Raw genomic sequence first — 24682 nt, 5'->3', positions numbered from 1 at the left:
AATTCTCATGGCCTGTCAAATGCTTTCTGAAGAACGATTTAACAGATGTTGCATTCTAAAGCAGCCTTTAACATTCATCAATGCAACATAACATTAATGAGCATTTTAGATGTGTTGCTCAGGCATTCGAGTTGCATCAGTGAACGCCCTGTGAGATTTTTTTGTATGGGCTCTTTCACACCGGCGTTGAATATAAGCGGTTGGGTCGTGTTTTTACAGCTTACCAATTGCCTATCGATGCTACTCAAAATTGTTAAAATAGGGAGAAGTTGGAGGTGTACACACTGCAGCATTAGTGTTGCTTTGCGTTACAGTGAGACAATAATAATGCTGTCTGTAGAGTTTGGCAGGCATTGACGCTTTGCAACCACGCTGAATGTGACCAGGGTTGTTCTTCCTGCTGCACATGTGTATGCCCCCGGCTGCTGTGTTTTCAAGTAAATGGAGAGCAGCTTTACTGCAAGGTTTTACTGCATCACAACAGCAAGTGTGAACAAGTCTTTAGCTCTTTGCAACCACACCTTAAACGCCCATAAATGCCATAGGCACATTTGCAGCTAGTTTGTGGCTTGATTTAATAGAACTCAAGAGCATCCATGCCTGACCAATTTTGCAAGCAGCACTCATTTTGCTTCCCGGTGACACAAGGCAACACAAATGCTGCATTGTCTACTTTTATCTGCTCCCTACTTTAACAATTTTGAGTGACTTTGATAGGCAGTTGGGAAGTGGTAAAAACATGACCCAGCTGCTAACTTTCAACATCTGTGTGAAAGAGCCCTTATGGTGGTTAAACTGTGAGCATCGGTATACTGGAGGGGACATCAAATTTTTTTTTAACATATACAAGGTTGTGTGAGGAGTGGGTGCTAGGTGTAAAGATATAGGGCAAAAAGACCAAAGTGTGTCCTAACACACACACAAACGCAACCCTGGACAGAAATTTTACTTCTGCACAGCAACGGTTAGGGAGGGGAGGGCGGAGTGTAGCGCCACCCTAGAAAAATCAAAGGAATGGATCGAAAAATACAGTGAACAGTGACTGTGTCCCATCAGATGCAATCACTGTTCAGGTATTTCAGGCTGAACAAGAGAAATCTATGCATGTATGGCTAGCATAAGGAGTCTCTGGGGCAGAAACAGGTGTGTGAGACCATGTCTGTGCATGTTTTGACCTCCATTGAATCCATGGAAACCTTAAATTGTGTCCTTTTGCTTGTTGGCAGGTATCTTTTTTAATGATGCTGTGTTAAGGCTTGTATACACTATAAGAAAATCGGGTGAAAATTTTCTTCCAAAGAATTTTCATATAGCGCGTACACAACTTCGACAGCCGATTCCGAATCTTCGTGCGAAAATTCCTGAAGGGACAAAACTCCAAAAATGTTCTCGTATGGGAACAGAACGAATGATTTTCGTTTTAATGTGTACTGTTTTTTTACACGGAAAAACACTGCATGTGATCAGAAACCATAAACGACAAAAAAGTCTGTCATATGAGAATTTTTGTACCCATTTTCGTTCATCGGTTCCGATTTGCTGTAAAACAATGAGGAAAATCGGACGATCGTTCGCCCGATTTTCTTATAGTGTGTACCCCACTTAAGTCTACATTTCTTATCATACATGCCATAGTCCCTGCTATAAAGAGCAAAGCCATAACTTTCATCAGTTATAACTATAAGATGTATAATTTGAGTCTGTGTATTAATAGGTGTGGCAGTTTTGGAAGGTCCCATGTATGCTGTTGGGGGTCACGATGGCTGGAGTTATTTGAACACAGTGGAGAGATGGGATCCTCAGGCCAGGCAGTGGAATTTTGTAGCTAGTATGTCCACACCGAGAAGCACCGTTGGTGTAGAGGTCCTTGGTGGAAAGTAAGTAAATTAATGTTCTATTTGTTATTAGCAATAATGTGGTTCAACTGTTTTTTTTAATTTTTTTTCTGGTGAGTAAAAAAATGATTTTGCATGCCAGTACTTCCATTAGAACTTGACTTGTCCTTTCTCTCAATGTATCTAAGGATCAGGTGTATAAAAAAAAAAGAAAAAAAAGAGGATTACATTTTAAATAAGCCAGAGGGCGTAAGTATTGTTCAGTACAGGACATGGGCAACTTTGGGGCAACCAGTTGCTGAACCTAATCAGGAACTGGTCTTAACACCAACATAAGCATCTGATTCTAGCTCTATTTCAGGCACGCAACAAGTGGCCTTTTTTGACAAAAGCAGAATTTTCTGCATGCATGTCACAATTTCTCATATTATGGCCCTAATGCAGCCATCCTTGTCCAAAGCTCAAAGACATCCCACCTCTTCTACTAGAACGGCACCCTGATATGCCAGTCCAGAGGATCCTGAATCACAGGGTAATGAAGAGGACGTAGAGGCAGTGTTGGCGGAAGCTGCTGGATGGATTTTTCTCCCCCACGCTATCGCTATATTGAAGAGAGAGTTTCCCAAAATATGCTTTGTCAGTGTTGAAAACCTCTGTCCACAAGAGCCTTGGCATTTTACAGTTGGATTCTTCTTTTCCTTGTCCATGCCCCTTTGGGCACAAACTAAGCCTTGAAAAAATATTCACGGTTTATGAACAGATGTGTAGTCGCTCCTGAATAATGATGGGCTCGGGCGTGTTCTGATCGAACCTGCCAGGAAGCCGTCACTGCATACCAATAGTCAGACAGTAAGGCATTTCTTGACCCGCAGCTGCACATACACACGTTGCCTATGATTGGCAGTGTACAGTGCTAGCTTCCTGGCAGGTTCGATCCGAACATGCCCCAGCCCAAAGATTTCCAGTTAACCACTTCAATACCGGGCACTTTTACCCCCTTCCTGCCTAGGCCAATTTTCAGCTTTCAGCCCTGTCACACTTTGAATGGCAGTTGCACAGTCATGCAACACTGTACCCATAAGAAATATTTATGATTTTTTTTTTTTTCACACAAACAGCTTTCTTTTGGTGGTATTTAACCACTTGAGGACCAGGCATTTTCGGGGACTTTTTGTTTACTTTTTCAATTTTTTATTTTTTTACACTGTTGCTTTTTATTTATTTATTTTTATTTTTAATTTTTTTGCTGTTACACTGAATGTAAATTTCCTTATGACAGCAATAGGCATGTGACTTTTATTTTTTTATTTTTTTAATGGAGGGCTCTGTTGTCTGTAAGACCTTCAAATCCCTTCTTTTGCACTTGAAAGCATTCAAAACGCTGTTTTTGAATACTTTTGACTTTCAAAAAAATGGCACCTTTTAAGATGCAGGTAAACCAAAAGTAATGTCATGGTTACCATAGTGGAGACCCAATCAAAACCGATCCTGGCTTTACTCTGGTCTCCCAGTAGGACTGGAGAGCCTGTGCGAGCCGTGGAAGGACGTCCTCTCCCGCTGCTTGTAATAACAACCAGGAGGCTGGTAAGCCGCTCCGGTTGTTATTACGAGAGAGCCAACCGTCTGCCTAAAACAAAACGGTACCAGGGTAATGCCTGCAGCTGCAGTACAACCACTTGAAATCAAATGACTTGCCAGGTACGTGATTTGGCAGCAAGTGGTTAGTCAACTCTGTTTTTTTTTTATTTTTTATTTTTTGCTAAAATAAACAAAGAAAACAACAGAAATATCTTTTTTTTCTTTGTTTCTGTTATACAAGTTTGCAAATAATCTTTCTTCAGAAATTTAAGTCAAGATCTATTCGTCTACATTTCTTTGGTGAAAATACCCCAAATCAGTGTATATTGTTTAGTCCGAAGAAGAGTTAGAGTCCACAAACTATGCTATATATCGGAAAATTGATCAATCCTGATGTGCTGATCTCCTTTTCTTGAGGCCTGAAAATGCTAGGACAGAATAAATACCCCCATATTACTTATTTTTGGACAGTAGACGGTCCAATGTATCAAGGTATTTAGTAAGAGGCATGGTGAGTTTTTATTTTTTTTGAAGCTGTAATTTTTTGTCACGGTTATTTGGAAAAAAATTTTTTTTTTTTTACATACTGTCACCCAGGGCTGGCACTAGCAATAGGCAGCTTAGGCGGCTTAAGCCGCCTTAGGGTGCAAGGATAGGGGGCGGTAAAATGCAAACAAAATTGTTGGGGATTTGGATTTTTACAGTGTCGCAGACATGTTTTTTTAGTTTTACACACTCCCAACCGCAATAGCGACTACCACCACCACGATGTGCCATGTTTCCCCCCAGCGCGGGGCCAGTGTTGTCATAGTAGGTGTCACTGGGAAGGGCAGTGGGAGCTCAGCGGACCTCCTGTACACAGACCAGGAAGTGTCACTTCCTCAACTGAAACAGTCATTCTCCAGGATCAGTGTTGGAGGAAGCAGCTGATGGAACAAGGTCTGTGTTCCTTCAGCTGAAGTGAATTGGAGAGTAGACATCCAGGATCTAATAGACCCAGGGTGTCTCCATAAAGAGAACCTGTCCCCTACAGTATCTCACAAAAGTGAGTACACCCCTCACATTTTTGTAAATATTTTATTATATCTTTTCATGTGACAACACTGAAGAAATCACACTTTGCTACAATGTAAATTAGTGAGTGTACAGCTTGTATAACAGTGTACATTTGCTGCCCTCTCAAAAGAACTCAACACACAAATGTCTAAACCTCTGGCAACAAAAGTGAGTACACCCCTAAGTGAACATGTCCAAATTGGGCCCAAAGTGTCAATATTTTGTGTGACCACCATTATTTTCCAGCATTGCCTTAACCCTCTTGGGCATGGAGTTCACCAGAGTTTCACAGGTTGTCACTGGAGTCCTCTTCCACTCCTCCATGATGACATTGCGGAGCTGGTGGCTGTTAGAGACCTTGCCCTCCTCCACCTTCCGTTTGAGGATGTCCCACATATGCTCAATAAGGTTTAGGTCTGGAGACATGCTTGGCCAGTCAATCACTTTTACCCTTGGCTTCTTTAGCAAGGCAGTGGTCATCTTGGAAGTGTGTTTGGGATCGTTATCATGTTGGAATACTACCCTGCGGTCCTGTCTCCAAAGGGAAGGGATCATGCTCTGCTTCAGTATGTTACAGTACATGTTGGCATTCATGGTTCCCTCAATGAACTGTAGCTCCCCAGTGCTGGCAGTACTCATGCAGCCCCAGACCATGACACTCCCACCACCATGCTTGACTGTAGGCAAGACATACTTATCTTTGTATTCCTCACCTGGTTGCCGCCACACATGCTTGACACCATCTGAACCAAATAAGTTTATCTTGGTCTCCTCAGACCACAGGACATGGTTCCAGTAGTCCATGTCCTTTGTCTGCTTGTCTTCAGCAAACTGTCTGCAGGCTTGCTTTTGCATCATCTTTAGAAGAGGCTTCCTTCTGGGAAGACAGCCATGCAAACTGATAGCCAGATCACTGACAGGCTTGCCCCTCCACCCCTTCAACCTCTGCAGCAATGCTGGCAGCACTCGTACATCTATTTCCCAAAGATAACCTCTGGATATGATGCTGAGCACGTTCACTCAACTTCTTTGGTCGGCCATAGCGAGGCCTGTTCTTCGTGAAACCTGTCCTGTTAAACCACTGTATGGTCTTGGCCACCGTGCTGCAGCTCAGTTTCAGTGTCTTTTCAATCTTCTTATAGCCTAGGCCAGTGATGGCGAACCTTGGCACCCAAGATGTTTTGGAACTACATATCCCATGATGCTCAACTACACAGCTGAGTGCCAGAGCATCATGGGAAATGTAGTTCCAAAACATCTGGGGTGCCAAGGTTCGCCATCACTGGCCTAGGCCATCTTTATGTAAAGCAACAATTCTTTTTTTTTTTTCAGCTCTTCAGAGTTCTTTGCCATGAGGTGTCATGTTGAACTTCCAGTGACCATTATGAGAGAGTGAGAGTGATAACACCAAATCTAACACACCTGCTCCCCATTCACACCTGAGACACATGAGTCACATGACACCGAGGAGGGAAAATGTCTAATTGGGCCCAGTTTGGACATTTTCACTTAGGGGTGTACTCACTTTTGTTCCTAGTGGTTTAGACATTTGTGGCTGTGTATTGAGTTTTGAGGGGACAGCAAATTTACACTGTTATACAAGCTGTACACTCACATTGTAGCAAAGTGTCATTTCTTCAGTGTTGTCACATGAAAATCTATAATAAAATATTTACAAAAACTTGACTTTTGTGAGATATTGTATATGCTATCATATAGTGGGCTATTGGACCCCTATGTGATGGCAAATAAGTTATGTACAAATACACACACACACCCACACCTACAAAATTGCTTGTATTTATGAAAACCGCAATTGTATTTATGATGACAGCAACAGCAAATGTATATGAGCACACACAGAGTGAGAGAAATAATTTTAGCACCAGTGCTCCTCTGTAACTCTAAACTGATGACCTGTAGGGTCCTAAACAGTTGTGCTACTGTTGTGCAAGATAACAAATTAGAACTACCAACATATTATTCTCTAGCGTGTCTGCTTTAAAAAAATATATATATTTTGGGGTTTATAGGTAATCTTAAGGTCTAAAATGAATTTTAAAACATGTAAACAAAAAATAGAATTTTTTTTCAAAATGGCTCCAGGACTGCCATAGAGGAGGGGTGGTGGCAGAATGCACCTTCGCCTAAGTAGACAAAAACTCTTGCCCCAGCCCTGCTGTCACCAGTGCAGTACAGCAGTGGCCATCAACCCTGTCCTCAGGACCCACTAACAGGCCAGGTTTTATGTATTACCTTGGGGAGATGCAGACTAGAATACTGCAATCACTGATGTCACCTGTGATGTATTTGTGATCTTGCAAACCTGGCCTGTTAGTGGGCCCTGAGGACAGAGTTGATGACCACTGCAGTACAGTCTTATAATAGAACTGGTTTAGCGGTGATCAGGGTTATTTTTATTTATTTTTTTCAATTTTTTATTTTTTTGGATTACTTTTTTTTTTCTTCTATTTTTAAATTTTTTTTTGCTAGCACACTGTGCCCAGAGCAATACAGTGTTACCATAGTAACACTGTACTGCTCTGGGGAAGTTATCAGAATTTTTTTTTTGTGTGTTGTATACATGGTACAGATGGGCTGTGATTTGCCTATCTGTACCATGTGTTCTTTGTGACCAATTAGTTACAAAACCATCCATTGTTTACAATTGTCATGTCTGCTGTGATTGCTCACAGCGATCGCATGACACTGGCGGCGGTGGACACCGCCGGTGACAGATTTTGCTGCTGCGTGGCCCTGTGTTCTGGGGGGAACATCATATGACGTCCTCCCAGAACAAAGGTTCTCCCACATGGCCGTCATTTTACTATAGGCTGGGCAAGAAGGTGTTCGAGTTTACATAGAAGTGGACTATTTCTGTGGTTGACCCTGCTGTCTCTTTCCCAAACAAACACCTCACTGTACCCATTGAAGGTGTTTCATCTGTTCATCTGTGTGGACAGAAAATTTGAGACTCTTTTAAAAGCTCTTTATTCTGGCAGACCCAGCTGTACAGCCGGCTCTGGCTGCTTTTTCAGTATGTCAAACCACAGTTAAATGGACCAGGGAAAAGATCAACCAATATGACCTTGTCTTTCAGGATTAGGCAGTTGCAGTGCAATTGCAACAACTTCCATCTGCTCCTCTTTTGTGTGTAGATGCCTTAGAACATGTCATGAGACAAATATTCAGAATGGCTCTCATTTCTGTTCATATGCGCAAGATTCTCTGGATAAGTGTGGACAGCAGAACCTGCCTGTAAGAAATGCCTTGTACAATTACTATTTCAAGGAAGACCTCTTAAGATGCCCCTAGCCCCTCAAAACACAGGGCACCTCCACGCTTCAACTTCAAAGCCTACTTTTTTTTTTTTTATTTTTTTTTTTTTTTTTTGGCACAAGGTTTGGCCCACAAAGGCCACCAAGCCCTCCCCCAAAGCCCTCTTCATAATTAAGGGGTGCCCCACTCTTTAAGATTTGGGGGATGTTTGTTGAAGTTTGCATCCATCTGGATCACAGATGTCCCAGACCTGTGGGTTTAATTGGTGGTTTTCAAAGGATACAATATATAATTTAAAACTACCTCCTCATCGCTTTCTTCTGTCAAATCAGTCGAGAACTGGTGCTAGGGCAGTCAGATTTGCAAAAGGCCCTGCACCACCCCTTGTCCCAGGTAGTCATTGTACCAGTACTGCCACAGGACAGGTTCAAGGGATTCTACTGAGACCTGTTCACGGTACCAAAACCCACTGGCTGTATCTGTCTTATGCTGGACTTAAAGTGGATGTAAACCTGAAAAAAAAATGTAATCAAGACTTCTACCTGGTACAGTAGAGGATGTCAAGTCATCTGTGACTAGTCTTGCCACGAAGAGTTAAAGGGGTTGTAAACCCTCGTGGTTTTTCACCTTAATGCATTCAATGCTTTAAGGTGAAACATCTTCCTTAATGCTCCAGAGCCCCCATTTTACTTACCTGAACCCAGTCTTTTTCTCCCCGGGGACGAGCACACCAGCTCTAGCTGGTGTCTCGTGTCCTGATTGTAAAGATTGATAGCAGCGCAGCCATTGGCTCCTACTGCTGTCAATCAAATCCAGTGACGCGGGCGGGGCCTAGTCCGGCATTCGTGTCCATGGATTTAAATGCTAGACCCAGCAGTGCCCCCGCAAGGTAACCCCCTCGGGAGAGCTCTTCGCCTAGGGCATTATCTGATGCAGAAAGGAGCCACGAGACCCACCGGGGGACCCCAGAACATGAGGATCAGGGCCGCTCTGCGCAAAACGAGCTGCACAGTGGAGGCAAGTATGACAGGTTTGTTATTAAAAAAAAAAAAAAATTGTTTACAATCACTTTAACCACTTAAGCCCTAGACCATTTTGCTGGCCAAAGACCAGAGCACTTTTTGCGATTCGGCACTGCGTCGCTTTAACTGACAATTGTGCAGTTGTGCGACGTGGCTCCCAAACAACATTTAAGTCATTTTTTTCCCCACAAATAGAGCTTTCTTTTGGTGTCATTTGATCACCCCTGCGGTTTTTCTTTTTTGCGCAATAAACAGAGTGACAATTTTGAAAAAAAGCATTATTTTTTACATTTTGCTATAATAAATATCCCCCAAAAATATCTAAAAAAAAAAAAAAAAAAAAATTTTTTTTTCTCAGTTTAGGCCGATACGTATTCTTCTACATATTTTTGGTAATAAAAAATTGCAATAAGTGATTATTGATTGGTTTGTGCAAAAGTTATAGCGTTTACAATATAGGGGATAGTTTTTTTTTTTTTATACATTTTTATTAATATTTTTTTTTTATTGCAAGTAATGGCAGCAATCAGCTATCTTTTTTTTTTTTTTTTTATCGTGACTGCAGCATCATGGCAGACACATCGGACATTTTTGACACATTTATGGGACCATTGTCATTTATACAGCAATCGGTGCTATATAAATGCACTGATTCCTGTGTAAATGACAATAGCAGTGAAGGGATTAACCACTAGGTGGTAGTGTAGGGGTTAAGTGAGCCCTGGGGAGTGTTTAACTGTGGGGGGGGGGGTGTGGCTGTGTATGACATGTCACTGATCTCTGCTCCAATCACAGGGAGCAAAGATCAGTGACACTGTCACTAGGCAGAATGGGGAGATGCTTGTTTACATTAGCATCTCCCCGTTCTTCCTCCCTGTGACACGATCGTGGATATCCCCGTGGCGATCGAGTCTGCAGGACCCGCGATTGGACTCGCGGAGGTCCTACCCAGGAGAGCGCGCTTGCGGCATACACGTGATGACACGGCGGCAAATTTAAAGGGACGTACCTATACGCCCATTTGCTGGTCCGTGCCATTCTGCCAACATACATCGGCGTGCGGCGGTCGGCAAGTGGTTAAACCTGCTCTGGGCAATCGTTTTTGTCTTTTTAGTAGTAAGATGACAAATGATACACAGATGAGTTTGTGTCGCCACATCTCCCACTACTGTGACCAACATCTGATTTCTTATCTCATGAACCAGCGAACGAAATTTGTGTTTACAATTCCAGCTTCATACCCCCCCCTCCTTTCTTCTCCAGCTCTCCCAGAATTGGCTGCTCCACACCTCAGCATGATTGGGCATGCTGAAGTCATGTGGTGCCTTTCCTGAGTTTTGACTGAATGTTACTCAAAACTCAGGAATAGCAGAGTGTAGAGGTGGGCGGGGAGTCTTGTGACACCACGACTCCGCCCACTGAGCTCCAGCAACATGACCCACCCATTGATTCCAGAGTTTTGCAGGTCTCCTGCTGCTTAAGGGTGTGACATTTTCAATGTAGGGCTACATGCAGGCGGCTTGCATGTGTAATATATATATATATATATATATATATATATATATATATATATATATACATTAATACCGTGCCATTAGTTTATACTGGTGGAGAGTTTACATTAACTTTAAAGGATATCTAAAGGTTTGTTTGTTTTTTGTTTTGTTTTTTTAAACAAACCTGTCATTCTTGCCTCCTCTGTGCAGTTGGTTTTGCACAGTAGTCCCGATCCTCCTCTTCTGGGGTCCCTCAGTGGCGCCCATGGCTCAGTCTCTTCTCGAGTGCCCCGTTGGAGACCCACACTCGTGTGGGAGTGCTACCGTGTCCTGCTGCTGCGTCTATTGACACAGACAGCAGGACTCGGCCCCAGCTCCCACATCATTGGATTTGATAGCAGCGACACTGTCCTAGTCGCTGGAAATACCAGGTTCAGGTAAGTAAAAGGGGGGGGCTCTGGGAGACAGCTGCATCAAAGGAGGTTTTTCACCTTAATGCATAGAATGCATTAAGGTGAAAAACCCTGAGCGTTTACATCCACTTTAAAATCCATTCCTGTGTCCTGTATTGTACAATTAAATTGCATTAGAGGAATTTTGACTTGCCTGTAAATTTAAAGTCCAATCATGTGGATGGAAATCAACAATATAGTGTAAAATATAGATTTAAATGCACAGTGCCATGTTCGGATCAACAATATAAACTTCTAGGTGAAAACAAAATGGTTCAGTGCAAAGATGCGTACAAAAATTTGGTGGCGACTTGAAAAATGAAGAGGTGATCAAGTACAGTGCTCTAGAATCCTCTCCCACACCCCTGTGTAATGGACACTCACCAGAAAAGCTGGCTGCCATTACAGCAAACAAGCACTCAGTGTAGATCCGCCATCTGTTGTGGGCAAGGCTGTTCAGCATCTCGCACCATCCAGATGTAGCTGTAGTAAATAAAGCTCACAGAGAGCCAGATGAAGTCTCCATAGTGTAGTATTTATCGGAATTGTAAGTTAAAAGCCAAAATAAAATGAATCCTAAAAACATATGACAATGGGTGCCACTGCTGACCCGATATCGGACAGTGACCTGATGTCAGCACTAGTGTCTGCTCCTGAAGATTTTCATCCAATAGGAGGTTATCAAGGGCAGTGGATGATTCTGGAGCACTGTACTGTATCACCTCTTCATTGTTCAAGTCGCCACCAAATTTTTGTGCATGTCTTTGCACTGAACTATTGTGTTTTCACCTATAAATTTATATTGCTGATCCTATCATGGGACCATGCATTTAAATCTATATTTTTCACTATATTGTCGATTTCCATCCACATGATTGGACTTTAAGTTTACAGGCAAGTCAAAATTAAGTGTGTGTGTGTATATATATATTTATTTATTTATCTTTTCTTTTTCATGTTGGCATTTTTTCACTTTAACACTTTTTTGGACTCTATTTCAATGTGCTATCCATGTATAAAACAGTATTCTCATATCATTGCTGTTCATTTACTTTTGGTGCTACACACTTTTACTTAACCACTTCGCATCCAGGCCAATTCTGACATTTCTCTCCTACATGTGAAAATTGAGTACTGTCCGTGATTGTCTCCTACATGTAAAATTCATAATTATTTTGCTAGAAAATTACATAGAACCCCCAAACATTATATATGTTTATTTTTATTTTTTTAGCATAGACCCTAGAGAATACAATGGTGGTCATTGCAACTTTTTATCTTGCACGGTATTTGCGCAGCAATTTTTCGAACATGTTTTTTTCAGAAAAAAAAAAGTTTCAAGCTTTAAAAAAAAATAAAACAGTAACATTAGCCCAATGTTTTTGCATAATGTGAAAGAGGAAGATACGCTGAGTAAATAGATACCCAACATGTCACGCTTCAACATTGCATGCGCTCGTGGAATGGCGCCAAACGTTGGTATTTCAAAATCCCCATAGGCGACGCTTTACATTTTTTTACTTTTGACATGTTTTGGGTGACAGAGGAGGTCTAGGGCTAGAATTATTGCTCTCGCTCTAACGTTTGCGTCGATACCTCACATGTGTGGTTTGAACACAGTTTTCATATGTGGGCGGGACTTGCGTATGCGTTCGCTTCTGCGTACGAGCTCACGGGGACAGGGGCGCTTTAAAAAAATGTTATTGTTAATTTTATATCTATTTTTTTAGTTTGACACTTTAAAAAAAAAAAAATTTGATTACTTTTATTCCTATTACAAGGAATGTAAACATCCATTGTAATAGGAATATGGCACGATCGGACCCATTTACAGTGAGATATGGGGTCAATAAGACCCCATATCTCACCTCTAGGCTGGGAAGCTTAAAATAATAATAATAATAAAAAAATGATCCTGGCTTCCTAGCCAAAGCGGCGCCGTTAATTTGAATGCAGAGGCCGGGCGTGACGTCATAACATCGCGCCCGGCCTCCGAATGATCATAGAGACTCCGGGGACCATCTGGTCCGCCGTAAATCTCTATGGTATCATCTGGGGGGCGGTGGATCCTGTGACTGACTCACAGATGGAAGCGGTGAGTCGGTACAAGCACCGGAGGGCGGTGGGAGGGGGGGGCGTCCCCTCCCACCGCCCGTAAGAACGATCAAGCGGTGGAACAGCCGCTATGATCATTCTTATGGTGCAGGGAATCGCCGGCTGAAAATGCCGATATCTGAATGATGTCTGTGGCCTCAGGCATCATTCAGATATTACACCACAAAGCCCACGATGTCATATGAAGTAGCTTGGGCGCCAAGTGGTTATTTCCCCCAACTTATAAATAATCTTATCTGTGTCAACTGCTGCCCCACCACAGTGCAGAAATATTTTTTTTTAATTTATGAATATAAATGGGCAGCCAATGGTAGTTCACTATAACCATTATCTAGAGCTGCAGGGGGAGAGGCTGGAAAGGGCGCCTTCATACTGGCAGGAAGTGCTGTGATGTCATGTCACTTCCTATGTAAACACAGTGTAGTATTGTTTTTACAGTCTCTCCTATGAAGGGGTCTGAAGCCAAAAAAGCTATTTTAAAACAGCACTAGAACAAATAGCCATAGTTCCATCACAGTTTTGAACCCACACAGGAGATTCAAGTGGTTAAATGATTTCTTGAAAATCAAATCATTAGGAAAGATTAGTACGTTGCTGGTGATAATTTGGTTCCTCGCCATAGGGAAAACTAAATTCTCTTTTGAGCACATTAATGTCAAATTAGTTCCCAACCTATGCAAACCCTTTTCTCCATTATGACTAATTTTTGTTGGGAAGGAATGCCATTTCTAGCAAGAAATGGGTTCTCTGCATTTAAATTAAGTTCCAACTCCAGGCAAAATGTGTTTCTGTGTAGATGCAGTACTGAATGGTTAAAAAAACTCTGCCAGTTGTTGTTGTTTTTTCTTTTTTTTCTATCTCTGGAGTAGATTGCCCCTTACTTACTCCTGTTTCAGCAAGGGATCAGAAATCTTTCCAACAGGGATTTGGACAAAAATACACTATCTCCTCAGTTGGGTCACAGAGAGAAATTTAAAAAGCTCTTTCTCACACTATCCAAAGCAACAAAACACATTTTGGCTAAATTTAGACTTTATTGCAGGTGGTAGTTAGAACCATTTATGTGAGAGAATTCCAGTGTCGGACCACCCTTACAGGGAAGAAGTGCACTGGCAATGAAAGAAAAATGTCTAACAGATGTGAATTTATGTACACATTTCTCTTCATATTGAAAAACATAAAACGTTGGGCCATCTGCCCGCAAGTGGGATCCACGGAATAAACTGGCACATTTTGGTTTGGTTGTCCTCCAGGCTTTATGCAGTGGGTGGTCGAGATGGAAGTTCTTGCCTCAAGTCTGTAGAATGCTTTGATCCTCACACCAATAAGTGGACCCTGTGTGCGCAGATGTCCAAGAGGAGAGGTGGAGTTGGGGTCACCACATGGAATGGCTTCCTTTATGCGATTGGAGGACATGATGCTCCAGCTTCTAATTTAACATCTCGACTTTCAGACTGTGTAGAAAGGTAACATTTCATTTACACTGCTAAAGAAATAAGCTGCCAAAGCTGATAGCAAGAAATTTTGATTTTAATAAAATCAATGTGATTCCAGACTCTCTGGAATTTTAAGCACCAGCCAGTTATAAATTAACTCAAGATTTGCTGAAGTACTGCTAGATTTAATGCTTCTGTGCAATTACTGTGGGGATTAACGGGGGTGAAAAACTTGGTTTCTTTTAAAGCCCCATACACACTATCCGTTTTTTCTGCTTTTTCTAATCAGGCAGGCCCTTGCACTACATGGTTTTGGTAAATCTGAAGGAAAAACTCAGCAGAAAAACTGATAGTGTGTATGGGGCTTTGATTTTCTATGGTATATTACTTTTGGTAAATGTGTTAGTACAATCTATATATTTGACACCTAATTAAATTCAAAGGCTTTGTATTTAAAATCCACGTTTTTCTCTAACACTCCATGCAGGGCAGCAGAGAAATGTCTTGGATCTCTCTGTACAGAAGCAACCACTGCTATGCTCCAGTCTCTCATTCACAAACATTACTTTTTGCAGATCATATAGTAGGCAGTACAACTTTTCCTGAATCTTTCCCCCAGACCAATGTCTGTAATACCACTCTTCAGCCAGACATCTTGGTAGGAGCCAATTCTTGAGTAGACGCTGAAGCCAACATAGCATTTGTTAACATAGAGGTGGCTATTTTAGGAAAAAAACACTAGTCCACATGCATTGCATGGAACATTCTAGATGGCTGCAGTTTGGCAGTTCCTATGTGGACGTTTACATAGCTTTACAAGGCTGCATAAATAAATTCACACTTTTATAGCTACAGTATAATTTTTCAAAAAATCGACATTTTAGCCTTAAAAAGCCCAGCAGTCCTGGAGCTCCAGGCTAGTGATTATTGCCTAGGGCCTAGGCTGAGATGGAGCTATTAGTCTGCTGTAGACAAGAGGACGTATTTCCTAAAGCTACAGTACAGGCCTCATGTAAATATGTTAAATGGGGCTACATCTGCCTTGTTGATATGTGTGTGCTACTAACATTACTAATATGATTTATTTTATAGATATGACCCCAAAACAGACATGTGGACTTCAGTGGCCTCCATGAGCATTAGCAGGGATGCGGTAGGAGTCTGCCTGTTGGGTGACAAGCTTTATGCTGTTGGTGGATATGATGGACAAAGTTACCTTAATAATGTGGAAGCATATGATCCACAGTCAAATGAATGGAGCCAGGTCAGTAGCTCTAGCAGCAACGTTTATTCTTAAAGATTTCACTAACATTTTAAAATAAAAAAGATTTTAATTTTTCAAATTATCTGTTATAGCCCCCTTAAATTTAGACTGGCCAATTACGAGTAGAATTTTGTTTTTCAAAATGTTCCTTCCATTTTATAATCATTACTGGGTCAGAATCAAATTGTTTTCTCGCGTGATCACATTTCTAACAGTGAATGTGGTTTTCATTTGGGGAAAATCCTTTCACTCCGTAAAACATTTGCTTTTGACATTCGATTTTTAAGTACTGTTGAATGACATTCATCAAGTCATCCAATGTACTCGTGAAACATGTCACTTGTACAAAAATCTACTAATGTATGGCCATCATTAGTCACTTAATGACAGCAAGTCTAAAGCAACCTATAGATATTGGAAGACACAGTTGGATATGCCATGATGATCTAACCACCAAAAGATCAACCAAGCGTCCATGTTTTTGGCTGAGAAGAGCAGAATACCAGGTTATCTCAGGGAGGTGCAGAGAACTCTTTTCAAAAAAGAAAAATACATGTGGTCGATCAATTTTGTTTAAAAAATAAATGTTTAGTGGATGGTTGCACATATACAACAAAAACTCTTAGGGCCAATTCACACCACATGCAGTCCATTGCATTTTTGTTTCTGCATCAAAAACGCATGAAAAGTAGGTTATATGGGTTTTAATGGCAAAGTTCACACCAGTGCTTGTAGTTCCAGTGTGTTCCAGTTCCAAAAAAAAGAAAATGCTGCATTTTTCTTGCACTGGACTGTACTGGAATACTGAAAAAAGCATCAAAAATGCACTGGAACACACGTCCTTATTTAAGGTTAAGAAAAAAAAAGGGGGGGGGGATGCACTGGACTGAATCAGGAACACATCTCAAACATGTCAAAAATGGGCATGCAGAAAAGCATCTGGAATGCATCCGGACTGCGTTTCTATGGTGTGAACTGGCCCTCAAGCAGGATTTTCACCTACAGCAAAATCGGCTCCTAGATATAGGTGTTGGTTAAAACAATGTATTATTCCCTTTCTTGCCTTTCTGGACTCGGATACACCCATCAAAATCTTTGAGCAGTTTAAGATCAGCAGATAATCTGCAGATTTTTTTTTTTTTTTTTTTTTTTACAGCTATAACCATAGTATTCCCTAAAAGAGATGTATGATGAAAGGCCATACTTCCCTTCTGGGTCACAGGAATGCACTTCACTTGTACAGAATCAGCCCACAGAGGCCGTTAGCTGATGTTGCAGAGCTGCTCTATGTTCTGAAAGGATCCTGACTATGTGGGGATCAACCCAAATGCTTGATCGGCAGCTGGCTCAGCCTCTCAGCGTGTTGCTGAGAGCCTGAGCCAGCTGATCCCATCCCCTCCCCAGTGATTTACCCCAGTGACAGTCACTGCCGTCTGCTCAGAGAGAACTGATCAGAGGTCATGTGATCTGTCAAATCTCAGACTTGGAGCTGGCAGGAGGCAGGAGGCAGCTGCAGAACGGAGGTGAGTATGTACTATTGTTTTTTTGGACTCCCACACTTCTTTAAGGGCTTGTTCACACTAGTACTATTGGGCTGAGTTGCCCATTGCAGTCCAACACAAAGGACAAGGCCAAAAGCCTTCTATTGCAAGGTTTTAGTTCATACCAATGTACAGTGTTGGTGTGTGCTAAAAAAAAAATAAAGGACAGGTTGTATTGCACTTTATGATGCTTTAAAACACCTCTTACCTCCTGGTTTAACCATAGAAGTTTCAAAAAGGTATAAAAAGAAAAATGCACTGCATGTTAAAAATCTAAGCCAGGCCCTAAGAAATTATATTTATATGGTTATTTTAGTTAATTTGTGACATCATTGAACATATAGTATGTTTGTTCTTTGTTTTCTTTTTTTGTATTTTAGGTTGCCCCATTGTGCCTTGGAAGAGCTGGAGCATGTTTGGTCACAGTGAAACTATAGCTTGCAAGTTTTGTATATCACCTGCACAAACCTTCCCAAAGAGCTGATTATCCATGGCATATTTATTGACTCAATATTTTTTTGTGAATGTTTTAAATAAAATACTACTACTATTTATCACATTATATCTAAATGCACACTCTATAGATGTTGATCATTTATCTAAGAAAAGAGTATTTAACATATTATATTGGACCAACCTAAAACACACACATAGAATAGAGAGATTTTATTTAAATATGTTACTGGATGATTTGCAGGGCAAAACGGGTAACAGTTTACAATCATCAGAGAATGTTTCAGTATTATTTAGCTGCTGTCTCCCTGTAATGTCATGCAAAGCTGTCACTAGGTGTCTGCATGTGACTGCAAGTGCAATAAAGACTGCTTGAAGTTGGCGGAAGTCCAGATTATGGGTGGAAAATTGTTGTACCTTCCATTTATATTTGGCACGGTATGTGTAGAAGAGGAACACAATGCAGTTTTCAAAGAAACATTTGTATGGAGAACGTATTGTAGGAAAAAAAAATTAACAGAGAACGAAAGCTATCTATGCTGTTCATGTTTATTCATTAGCAGTGTGACTTTGTAAAGTGTTGTGTTTAAATGCATTTTATATATATATACACACACACACACACACACACACACACACACACACACACACACACACACACACACACACACACACACACACACACACTTTTGTTTCATGGAACATTTTAATTATGTTATTATCTCAAAGACTCCTGGGTATGTATACAAAAAAAATTAAAGGGGCTTTAAATTCTATGCATTGAGGTGAAAAACCTCTTGCAGTGCAGCAGCTCCCCCGTGCCCCTGTTTTGCTTACCTGAACCCTCTTTTTCTCGCGCCGGGGACGAGCACACCAGCTCTAGGCGCTGTATCGTGTCTTGAGTGTCTAGATTGATAGCGGTGCAGCCATTGGCTCCCGCTGCTGTCAATCAAATCTAGTGACGCAGGGGGCGGACCCGAGTCCGGCATTCGTGTCTGTGGGCGCAAATGCTGGACTTGGGAGCGCGCCCGCAAGGTTACTCCCTTGGGGAAGCGCTTCCACTAGGGTGTTATCTGATGAGGGAAGAAGCCACCGGGGGACCCCAAAAGAGCAGGTTCGGGGCCACTCTGTGTAAAACGAGCTGCACAGTGGAGGTAAGTAAATTCATTTTATTTAAAAAAAAAATTTTAAATTAACCCTTACAATCACTTTAACCTCTCATACTGATTTCGTTTTGTTAAAGGTGAAGTTTAGCTTAAAAAAAAAATTCTCTACAGCTTTAGTGTCATCGATAATAAAGCATGTCCTACCTTGTGCAGGCAGCTCAATCCTTTAGAGATCTTCTATGCAGGAATACCAGTCCTGTGTGTCTGAGTTTCCTGCGCTACGATGGTTAATAACTTTGAGTTTTCGGGCAGAACTGCAGCGACAATGGCCATATGGGGATTCACCTTCCTTCTCATCCTTAATTGAGAAAAAGTATTTTCTTGTTTACACTGCATGTAACACAATCTCAGAATAGGAGAGTCAGATGAATGACCTGATTCTCTCCCATTTGTAGAGATTGTGTTAGTGCAGTGTAAATTAAGAAAGGGCTTTTCTCAGTGAGGGAAGAGGAAGGGGCAGGTCCCCCTTGTGGTCCGTCTTCACTGCATTTCTGCCCCCAAGATCTGAAGCTATTAACAATCACTTTTTCCAGACATTCAGAGACCGGAAGAAAGGCATGCCTGCGCATGACATGCATCATTACTGATGAGAAATGCCACTTTAGTTGTAGAGTAATTTTTTTTTCTTTTTTTTTAGCTAGCTAGTTTTGTATGCATAATTAGGAGTATTGCTGTGGTAATAATAATAATTCCATGAAACACAAGTATATACAATATACAGGTGTGTGTATGTGTGTGTTATATGGGGGTTGGCTAGCTAAATGTGCCTGGTAGCGGCCCACTTTTATTAAATGAAAAGCAAATTTAAAAAGTTTATTACATCACTGATTGCCAATGCTAGGGTTCTTCTCCAATACAAATAACACATAAATACCAAGCCACCTGGCTCTTAAAAGAGAGTATGGCTTTCCATAAGAAAACATTTATACTCACCTGGGTAGATGAAGCATTGATCCGATGCTGCATCTGTTCCCAACCGGCTCTGTAGTAAGAACTGAGCGATCTAACACCACTGATCACTTAGTTCTCCCCCTGCTCTTAGCAGAGAGCTGTTACAGCAGCTCTCTGCTCTCCTTTCACTGGTGCGCTGGGCTGTGGTGGGGGTGGGAGGGACTGGCTCAGGCTCTTGGCGGAGATGCTGAGCCAGGTGCCAATCCAGGCTTCTGGGTGGATCCTGATCATATAGTCAAGATCTTTCTAGAGCCTGGACTGATTCAGTTACGTCAGCTGACAGTGGGCCACAGGAGTGCAGGTCTGTGTGCACCTGGACACTGGATTAAAGATTCTATCCCTCCCAAGAAACTTTGAAATCTCCAAGCTATGAAGCCCAATTCTAGAAGACCAAAATCCAGAGAAAGCTTTAAAAAACATTTTCTCCACTCGTAATGGATACACTGAAGTCCTGCACTATGCATGTGTGCGAACCCGGTGTCCTTTTTTTTTTTCAACTATTTTATAGTGGCGGGCCTAACACTTTTGCAATATATATTTTGCTAAACTTCAGCTTTAAAATGGACATTGCATTAAAAGTTACTTTTTAGGGTCCATTCACACCAGAACGTAGTGCAGGAAAGTGCTTTTCGTGAGCGTTTCTTGCAGCACACACAAACACCGCCTGTGTAATCTGCGCATTTAATTGTGACGAGTAGGTGAAAAAGTGAAAATTATAAATTTTTTCACTTGGGCTGTTTTGGGAAAAGGAAAGCTAGGAGCGAATTATGGTGGCAGTGCTTGGTATTATTCCTTTAGGCTAGATAAAAAAAAAGTGAAGCTGTTGCTGAATATACTCCATTAGAAATGTATTCTATAGGAGAGTTATGGCTCTTGCAGATGAATGTATATCTGTAGCCTTTGATGAGGTGACATAATGTAATGGTGAAACTCAGAGCGGTTGTGTGCCAGTGCGACCAAACAGATTGATCTGTCCCGGATTCCCTAAGGAACAAAGGGGAAGCTGACTGTAGCTTTCAAATCCCTGGACTGACTGGGTGGGCAGTGAAAGCTACCGTAATTATCAACAGAGATAAATGTAGCGAGGACCAGGGGCGTGGAAATTGTGTTTTTTTTTTTTTTTTTTTTACCTTTTTTTCATTTTTTGTAAAAAGGTGAATTTTTTTTTTCTGGTTAAGAAGGAAGGCCTCTACTAATATCTATGTCCCTATTTTCTGCCAAGCTCCATTACTTTGCTACTGTAAGGGGGTTAAGGAGGTTGTGTTCTGAAAGGTTAAATGACCGCTTATCCTGTCTCTGAACCAAGGGTCTGAAACTGGCGGCCCCCCAGCTGTTGTGAAATTACAAGTCTCATCATGCCTCTGCCTGTAGGAGTCATGCTTGTAACTGTCAGCCTTGCAATGCCTCATGGGAATTGTAGTTTTGCAATAGCTGGAGGGCCGCCAGTTTGAGACCCCTGGTTCAGAGACAGGCTTAAATAGTCATTTAACCTCTTCCATATTTTGGAGATGAAAGGCTACACAATAGGCCTTACATGTGACACACAATACGCAAAAACATTTAAATCCGTTTCTACATTGCTCTGTTCTCTGCCTTCGGAGAATTGTTAATTACTGAAGTAAGGGTGTTAACGCTAATTTTACATTTAGTAAAGAGGATAGGTAGGACAATAATAAGTAGTGTTGATAACTGGAGAATGTGCTATAAAATGTATGGGCTTTGCCACCAAAAATTATCTGGGATCTTGATTTTAATACCAAAAATGACATCAGACTTGGCTTGTATATTGATAACTCGTCATATATTTGGTAAGCTATTAGTTGCTATTTGTGTTGCTTTATTGTTCCATAATATGCCAGTTTTTCAGGAAATGTGGAAATAGATCTCCACACCCTATAGATAGTTCTGGTTTGTTCTAGACTAAAATGAGCTGATGGAAATAAGGTAAAGTAAGTGTCTAGAAAGAAGTATTTGATGGTTTAAGGTTAGATTGGCTGCCAGCTTTGCATGAGATAATATTACAAATAATGTATAGGGAAGGAGCATGTCCCAATCTTTGTGTCACAGCTGGGGTCCTTATCCAATGCTGAAAGCCGCCATTATCTATCTCCCAGGACTGGTACTGGTTATAGGGATGGTGAGTCACTGTGCATGAAGCTGCTCTGATGATCACTGCCCCAGAACCCATATTAGTCCTTCGTATCAGATCACAGCATCAGAATAAAGAGCCTTAGCTGATGAATTTGAGACTGTCTGACAGGCCCCTTTAATACAGAATAAAGTATATCCTAAAATGGCCATAGATGACCCAGTTTTTTTTTTTTTTTCCCAATCACATGGGAGGCTGATCAAGAAAAACTGAATCCATCCACGCAAGTTAGCTGGATAGGTGGTCCTCTGCGCCATTGGGATTCTTCCACTGTCCAAATACACTGATTAGCATTACAGCACTGATCGAACGAAAACAGTCCTGTTCAAGAGGAGTCGATCATTAGATTAACTCCTCTCTAACGGGTATGAGTATAGATGGATCAAAATTCAGTCCATTCAGCAGGGACTGCTTGAATTGAGATCTATGGCCAGCTTTAAGCCTAGTACACATGAGCCGGATGACATCGACTGGTTCAGTAAAAGCCGTCCGACATTAGGCCAGTGTGTATGGCAGCTGGTCCAACAAAAGCCGGCCATTCTGTCAGACGTGCATGCTGGAAAACCAGCAGCTGACTGATCAGCGCTTTCAGCCAATGGCTGAGAGCTGTGACCAGAGTGTTCTGGCTGGGGGAGCCCATCCCCCTGTCAGAACACAATAGCTTGGTGGGGGAGATTGCAGTACTAGCCTCTGATAGTACAGTGGCACCAACCTAAGCGGCCAGCTTTTTTTTTTTTTTTTCAGGTTGAACCAAAAAAAAGAAAACTGATAGTGTGTACCGGGCTTTAGTCAGTAATCTTACTTTAATTAAAAAGCTTTTTCCCTTGATGTCGGGAGTGGGGGTGGTGTTTTGGAATGTTGATACAATGAGAGGTATGCCTAACTTGAATGTTTTGTTAAGCTATTAACCAAAAGCATTAGGATGGCAGGGATGGGCATACGGGTATACTTCCCTGTAGCCAAAACATTGAGGCCATTTCTGGTATCCCCTTCAGCTAAAACCTTGCTGTGCATACTGCTGCTTCATTTTTGGTTTGGTCCAGTTGAATTCAGTGTGGAATCCTCTGCCATCCAGACAGATAATGAGCAGGGAAGCAAGGCGTTTGTAGGGGACACTAATATTGAGGTAGATGACATTTATACCCTGTTTGTACCGTATCCAGAATTAACCTTGCGGTCTTCCAATAAAGTAGGTTTCTTCAACCATTTGAGTCCTAAACGCAGTTTATTTTTCTAGTGTCATTTTAAAGTGGAACTAAAGGGTGACGTGTCCCAAAAGTCCCTGCCAGTCTTTGGGCCTCTTGATTGGCCAGTGGAGGATGTCATCCAGCACTCGGAGACCAGTCCGGTACTGTCAGCTGAGCTGGCGGAGCTCGTATAGTGCCAGTGGCCACCGTGAGCAGGCATGCATGGACATTTTATTGCAGAAGAGACACTGCATGTCCTTATGCAATAAGAGCCAGTGCTTGCTCGCTGTTTTACAGCAGACCTTCGGTTCCACTTTCAAATATTTGGTCTGAGCATCTCCTGTCAGTACCTGCTGGGTTCAGTACTGGTACTGTCCTGTCACTGACAGCACTGGTCCAGCACTAATCTCAGAACCTGATTTGATTAGCTCCTGGACTTGCAATCCTGCTGTGGAGTACTCAATAAAAATAATTGTAAAAAAAAATCCCCCTTTATGCTGAAAAAGAAACCTGATGTATAATACATTGAGATAGACTACAAAAGATAAAATTCATAAAGTGCAGAGATAGATCTGGGAAACAAAATGGCTCCAGGAGTAAAGGGAGTAAAAAGTTCTAGGACCCCAGTGATTCAGTTGTCACTTTGTCATTGTTTAGTCATTCCACACTTGATTAGTGCTTTTTTTTTTTTTTTTTTTTTTTTTTTCCTTCTCGGATGTGTTTTTTGAAAACGTAACAACTGGTTACTAGCAATATGTATCTATTTATTTTAAGTAAACATAGATTTGTTTAATATTCTGTGTGACGAACCTACCTTCCACTGTGTGCCTTCCTCTGTCATTACACACACCACTGGGCTTCTATTTGTATGGATACTTTACTATTATTACTGCAAATTAAATGCCAATTCTTAATGGTGGCTTTACATGCTGTCATGGCTGTGCCGCTGATTTGTCTGTTTTTTTTTTTTTTTTTCCTTTGTAATACGTAAGCTTTATTTATTTATGTGCAATATCACCTGATATGTGCTTGTTCACTTCTTGTTATATCCCTTTTATATTATAAATGTACTGTTTCTGAAAGTTTTTATTATAAAATATGTAATAAACATTTATGCACTTTGAGATTCATGTGTTTAAGATATTGGTACACAACAACACAGTCACTTGAAATACAAATTACTGCTTTGTGAGAATATGTTGATTGTGTATGCATGGTAGATGGTCATTTTAAAGCTGAACGCTAGGAATTATTTCTATTGCAAACCTACATTGGTTCAGCTTGGAACAATGTAAGTATGCATTACTCATACATGATGGACCACTGGGTAAGCTGAAAATCGCTGTAGTAATTGGTGCTACTACAGTGATGGCTATGATCTTTTGGGTTCTGCTCAGGTTCTATGTGGACAGCTGCCCCACCTCACGCTGACCACAGGAGGTCGCTCACTGTGCACTGCTGCCATTCATAGCATGCCTTACATTTTTTTCAGAAAAGGCAAGGCGTCCTCTGGATGGGGAGATCATGATGTCATTGTCCACCTCCCCCAAAAAGAGTGCACTTTGTATTCCTTAAAAAACAAGGCATTCTATTGATGGAGGTTGTGCCCAGTGAACTATCTGCATAGAACCTGAACAGGAGACTGCGGGTCTCACTGTAGTGGCCCCGACTACTGCAGTGATCGTTGGCTCCCCCAGCAGTC

General features: G+C 41.5%; 1 protein-coding gene across 2 annotated transcripts in view; it reads left to right on the top strand.

The window, feature by feature from the left end:
• The window catches only part of KLHL5 (kelch like family member 5), a 122571-nt gene extending 98467 nt beyond the window's left edge, over positions 1–24104 (top strand). For both annotated transcript variants that reach the window (XM_077477634.1, XM_077477633.1), the window contains exons 8-11: positions 1715–1877; positions 14087–14299; positions 15362–15533; positions 17455–24104. In XM_077477634.1, coding sequence (XP_077333760.1) covers positions 1715–1877; positions 14087–14299; positions 15362–15533; positions 17455–17511 — 605 coding nt within the window. In that variant the 3' untranslated portion in view covers positions 17512–24104. The remainder of the gene's footprint in view (positions 1–1714; positions 1878–14086; positions 14300–15361; positions 15534–17454) is intronic.
• The last annotated feature ends 578 nt before the right edge of the window (positions 24105–24682 follow it).

Source organism: Lithobates pipiens, unplaced genomic scaffold, assembly GCF_037356315.1.
Source record: "Lithobates pipiens isolate NorthernLeopardFrog02 unplaced genomic scaffold, aLitPip1_a1.2 Scaffold_13, whole genome shotgun sequence".
NCBI classification, from domain to species: Eukaryota; Metazoa; Chordata; class Amphibia; order Anura; family Ranidae; genus Lithobates; species Lithobates pipiens.
Note: the sequence above shows the minus strand (reverse complement) of the source record. Positions and strands in the feature narration are given on the sequence as shown.